General features: G+C 43.3%; 1 protein-coding gene across 1 annotated transcript in view; it reads right to left on the bottom strand.

Annotated features, from left to right (window-relative positions):
* Positions 1–882: 882 nt before the first annotated feature.
* Positions 883–4,227, bottom strand: part of LOC137617253 (clumping factor B-like) — a 9,075-nt gene continuing 5,730 nt past the window's right edge. Inside the window, exons 2-3 of the mRNA XM_068347229.1 lie at positions 2,426–2,566; positions 883–1,374 (exon numbers count right to left, since the gene is read on the bottom strand). Coding sequence (XP_068203330.1) covers positions 883–1,374; positions 2,426–2,566 — 633 coding nt within the window. The remainder of the gene's footprint in view (positions 1,375–2,425; positions 2,567–4,227) is intronic.

Here is a 4,227-nt window from a genome sequence, read left to right as displayed (position 1 = left end):
TATATATATATATATATATATATATATATATATATATATATATATATATATATATATACATATATATATATATATATATATATATATATATATATATATATATATATGCATGTGTGTTTGGGTGAATACATACATACAGCCCGTTTGTGAAACCATCCATTTCATGAAATGAGCAAACCATTTGACCTCTTCCTGAAATGGACAAATGACCAGTCCATTTCATGAAATAGGCAAATAATCTTTTGCCTAATACATGAATTCAGCAGCCATAATGAACGAAAAATTATATTTTATTCAAATATAAATACAACAAAAGATTTGAAGGAAAAAACACAGAATTAATATCTTTTATCATTTTTCTTTATCAGAACGACACACAAACAAAAAAGGAAAATCTTGCTTCATAATTAAAAATGGCAATAAAAAGACAAAATTGCCGAAAACTGTTGTTTAAGATTATCACAGCATCTGTGGCTGTTGAAATTACTGGTGCACCGTAGGCCAGCTCTTAAACAAGAAAACCTCTCAGTTAAGCAATTGCTCCTTCAATGATATCTTTGGTAGCCCTGTCCACCACACACACACCCTGCTCGAACTAGTTTGCGAATGCTTAGTTGTTCTGGTGGGGTATTTTCTGCCCCAAGTCCTTTGTAGTGACTAAATTAAAGCTGGCTTTTGGCAAGTATACCTTTTATAACTCCTCTTTTTGTGCCAATCACATATCCATTGTCTTCAACTACCAATATAATACATACTGAGTTTGGAGGATCTTCTTTACCATAGTCAAATTGAGACACAAACACTGACATATTGTCTCTATCACCAACCGCCCAGAGTGATCTGGTGCTTCTTGGTAACATTGGTGTTGCTTATCACTAAAAACTAAGCTTTGCTTTCTTTCTTGTACATATTGCTCGATGCATTTGATCTTTTGGTAACCGAGTCATCATAAGCTGGGCTTTTGGTAACCGAGTCATTATAAGCTGGGCTTTTGGTAACCGAGTCTGCATCAGCTGGGCTTTTGGTAACGGGGTCATCATAAGCTGGGCTTTTGGTAACTGAGTCATTATCAGCTGGGCTTTTGGTAACCGAGTGTGCATCAGCTAGGCTTTTGGTAACCGAGTCATCATTAGCTGGGCTTTTGGTAACTGAGTCATCATGAGCTGGGCTTTTGGTAAACAAGTCATTATCAGCTGGACTTTTGGTAACCGAGTCATCATCAGCTGGGCTTTTGGTAACTGAGTCATCATAAGCGGGGCTTTTGGTAAACGAGTCATTATCAGCTGGGCTTTTGGTAATCGAGTCATCATCAGCTGGGCTTTGGGCAACTGGGTCATCATCAGCCAGGCTTTGGGTAACTGGGTCTATATCGTTCTAAACAGGATATGGAACTACTTCTAAAAGCTTTTCATTGTTTCTCTTCAATACCACATGAAATTCTGTTGAAAATTCTTCTGGCAGAGGAGACTTGAAACCTCATCGAAGCATGGATATCCCTATTAAGCATGATTAGGTGAGTTTTAGTTTCCTGCCAAAGGAAGAAAGTTGGGTATTAGTGAATTCAGCCGTCTTTAATTCCCTAACCAAAAGGGATTGAGCTTTGCCATGATCCAGAATGATCGTTTCCCTAGGGATCGTCTCATCCCTAATGGACACTTCCGAGTTAAGCCTTACGTAACAATAAGGATAGCTATCGATTGAAAGAAAGAATTCCAAGCCCGAAACTGGCTAGGAACCCAAACGATCCCCAATATGAAGGAACCCATTGGTTAAGGCCATATTCTCAGCATAGCACCAAGGGTTCTTAACTGTGCATTCTGGTAGGCTCGAAGCTGGGGGAGTCTTAGAAGCAGTTGCCTGTTGTAAAGCTTCTATCCCCACTGTCAGACCTGCTTGAGAACGTTCATATTTGGCAGTTAAGTTCTCCATGAAAGCTTTCATGGATGCCATTAGTTCTAAGTTACTGGGTACCGAAGGTTTGTCTAATACCGGCACCGGGGTGGAGGTGAAAGCTGGGGCTTGGGTAGAAAGGAAACAGGCAATGGGAGCTGCACTCACCTGATGTATATCCAATGATGTATATCCGTGGTCAGCAAGATCTCCTCTGATGAAACAGAAGTAATAGTAGACATGTCTTCTGTGTCCAGGCTGATGACTTGCAGAGCATCTCGGACTTCATCATCTGCATGATCAGCTGGTACCAGCGGGAGTTGCACAGTCGGTAACTGGTGACCAAAACCGGAGGACACTTAGCCTTGGGAAAGAGGAGGTCCTTCAGTTCCAGAGAAGGAAGATAAGGGGGTCCTTGTTGAGAGCTCTTCTGGAAGCCTCTTACCTAGTGTCGGAGTGTCCTACGACTTCGACCTCGGACGTCCAAGGAGACATCAGTGGTATAGAAGCCGGTTTGAAGGAGATCCATGCAAACCTTGCAGTCAATAGGATCCCAGATTGCAGTGGATCCCTTGGAAACATGGCACCTTGCATGTTTCTGGCAGGTCTTGTGGCCACACGTTAACTTGACTTGCCTGGTACAGGTGACCATAGAACACTCCATGTCATCAGCAACCTGTAAAGATAAGGCATGTAAATGAGTACCGGTACATCATTAAAATATCATATCTTAAAATTAGGACATAAATTTTTTTATCCTATCCTAGATAATCCTACACCTAAAGAATAGCTAAATCTAAAATATAATACAACACATGCCAAACAGCTCAGAAATCTGGAATGATTTATGAAGCAAAACATAATGACGGTGTAGTAAGAATATGGAGGAAAAGATCACATCAAAGGGACACCAGAACCTCCATAGTAGGTGTATCAGAACAGCTTAGGAAGGCAAGTTCACTCATCGTACTGCCTACACCAGCAACAGCTGACAAGAGGCAGCAGTGGCTAAGAGGCGGCAACTATTTCTAGTAGCGAGAAAAGAATGACCTGTCAATACCCCAGGCAGGTCAACAAAAGGTGACAGATGCATTGTAAAGTCAACAGGGGGAGAGTGGACAATCCCAAGGGAAGGGTCCACACTCAGGGGAAGTACAGGAGTGAAAGGCTGTTAATAAGAGAACCAGCCAGGACCTGATCATTATCATTAACTTACACAAAGTGGGGGTAGAGCCCATAAGATAATGAGAGCCGTACAAGAAGGCCAGGATGCTAAGAATTAAAAATTCAAAGAGTGTCCTGACAACCAGGCAGGATCCAATCGACCAACTAAAGAGGACAATATTCCGCAGATGTGGGTTAGGAAAGCGCAAATGACTCATCTAAGACTGCAGCTGAGGCGGCAGAGGGGGTGATCCATAACCAATACACAGCCAGTGCTAGAAGAACTCAAGCTGACAAGACTGAAAGCACAGACAGGAGGCAGCACCTCTGTCTAGATAAGCTAACCAGGCAAGGGAGTCAAAACTCCATAGCGAAAGGGATATCTCAAGCTGACAAGACAGGAAGCAGAGACAGAAGGCGGCACCTATGCCTAGATAGTCTAACCAGGCAAGGGAGTCAAGACTCCATAGCAAGAGGGATATAGCACAGGAAGAGAGGCTGCAGACATATGACAAGCACTGACAAGGCGACAGAGGAGTGACCCAAGGGGTACCAACTCTGTGCCTAGATAGGGTTAGGCCATGGCAGAACTATGTATGCAAGCCTAGCCTCCTAGCAGGTGAGGGAAAGCTCAAAAGCTAGGGTGAGATGACTAGACAAGAGGAACATAGTTCTGGCCTAGATAGGTTAGGCCATGATAGAACTGTGTAGGCAAACCTAGCCTCCTAGCAGTTGAGGGAAAGCTCAAAAGCTAGAGTGAGATGACTAGATAAGAGGAACAGAGCTCTGGTACAGTCAGGTTATGGCCTACCTAGGTGGGGGGAAGGGGCAGAGAAACACCTAAGGGTGGTCTCTAAGGCGTCAGAGAGATTTCAACCAGGGGAGGAGAAAATCTCACCTACCTAGGCCAGGAAAGATTGCCTACAAGTAGGCACACTAACAGGCACAAGGAAAGGGGAAGGAGGGGTGGTGATGGGAGATTCAGAAAATGGTGAGGTGGCATGGCAGGAAGGCCAAACAGCATATCATGGAACAGCAATAGTGTACCAAAGGGGTTGCTCTGATAGGGCACAGAGAACAAATCCTCACAACCAGGCATAGCCTACCAAAGACTAAGAGACTAAGAGAGAAGCCTAATGATGGTTAAGGCGACACAAGGAGGTCTACTAGTCA

Source organism: Palaemon carinicauda, chromosome 2 (genome assembly GCF_036898095.1).
Source record: "Palaemon carinicauda isolate YSFRI2023 chromosome 2, ASM3689809v2, whole genome shotgun sequence".
Classification (NCBI taxonomy): domain Eukaryota; kingdom Metazoa; phylum Arthropoda; class Malacostraca; order Decapoda; family Palaemonidae; genus Palaemon; species Palaemon carinicauda.
This window is presented reverse-complemented; position numbering and strand designations above follow the sequence as displayed.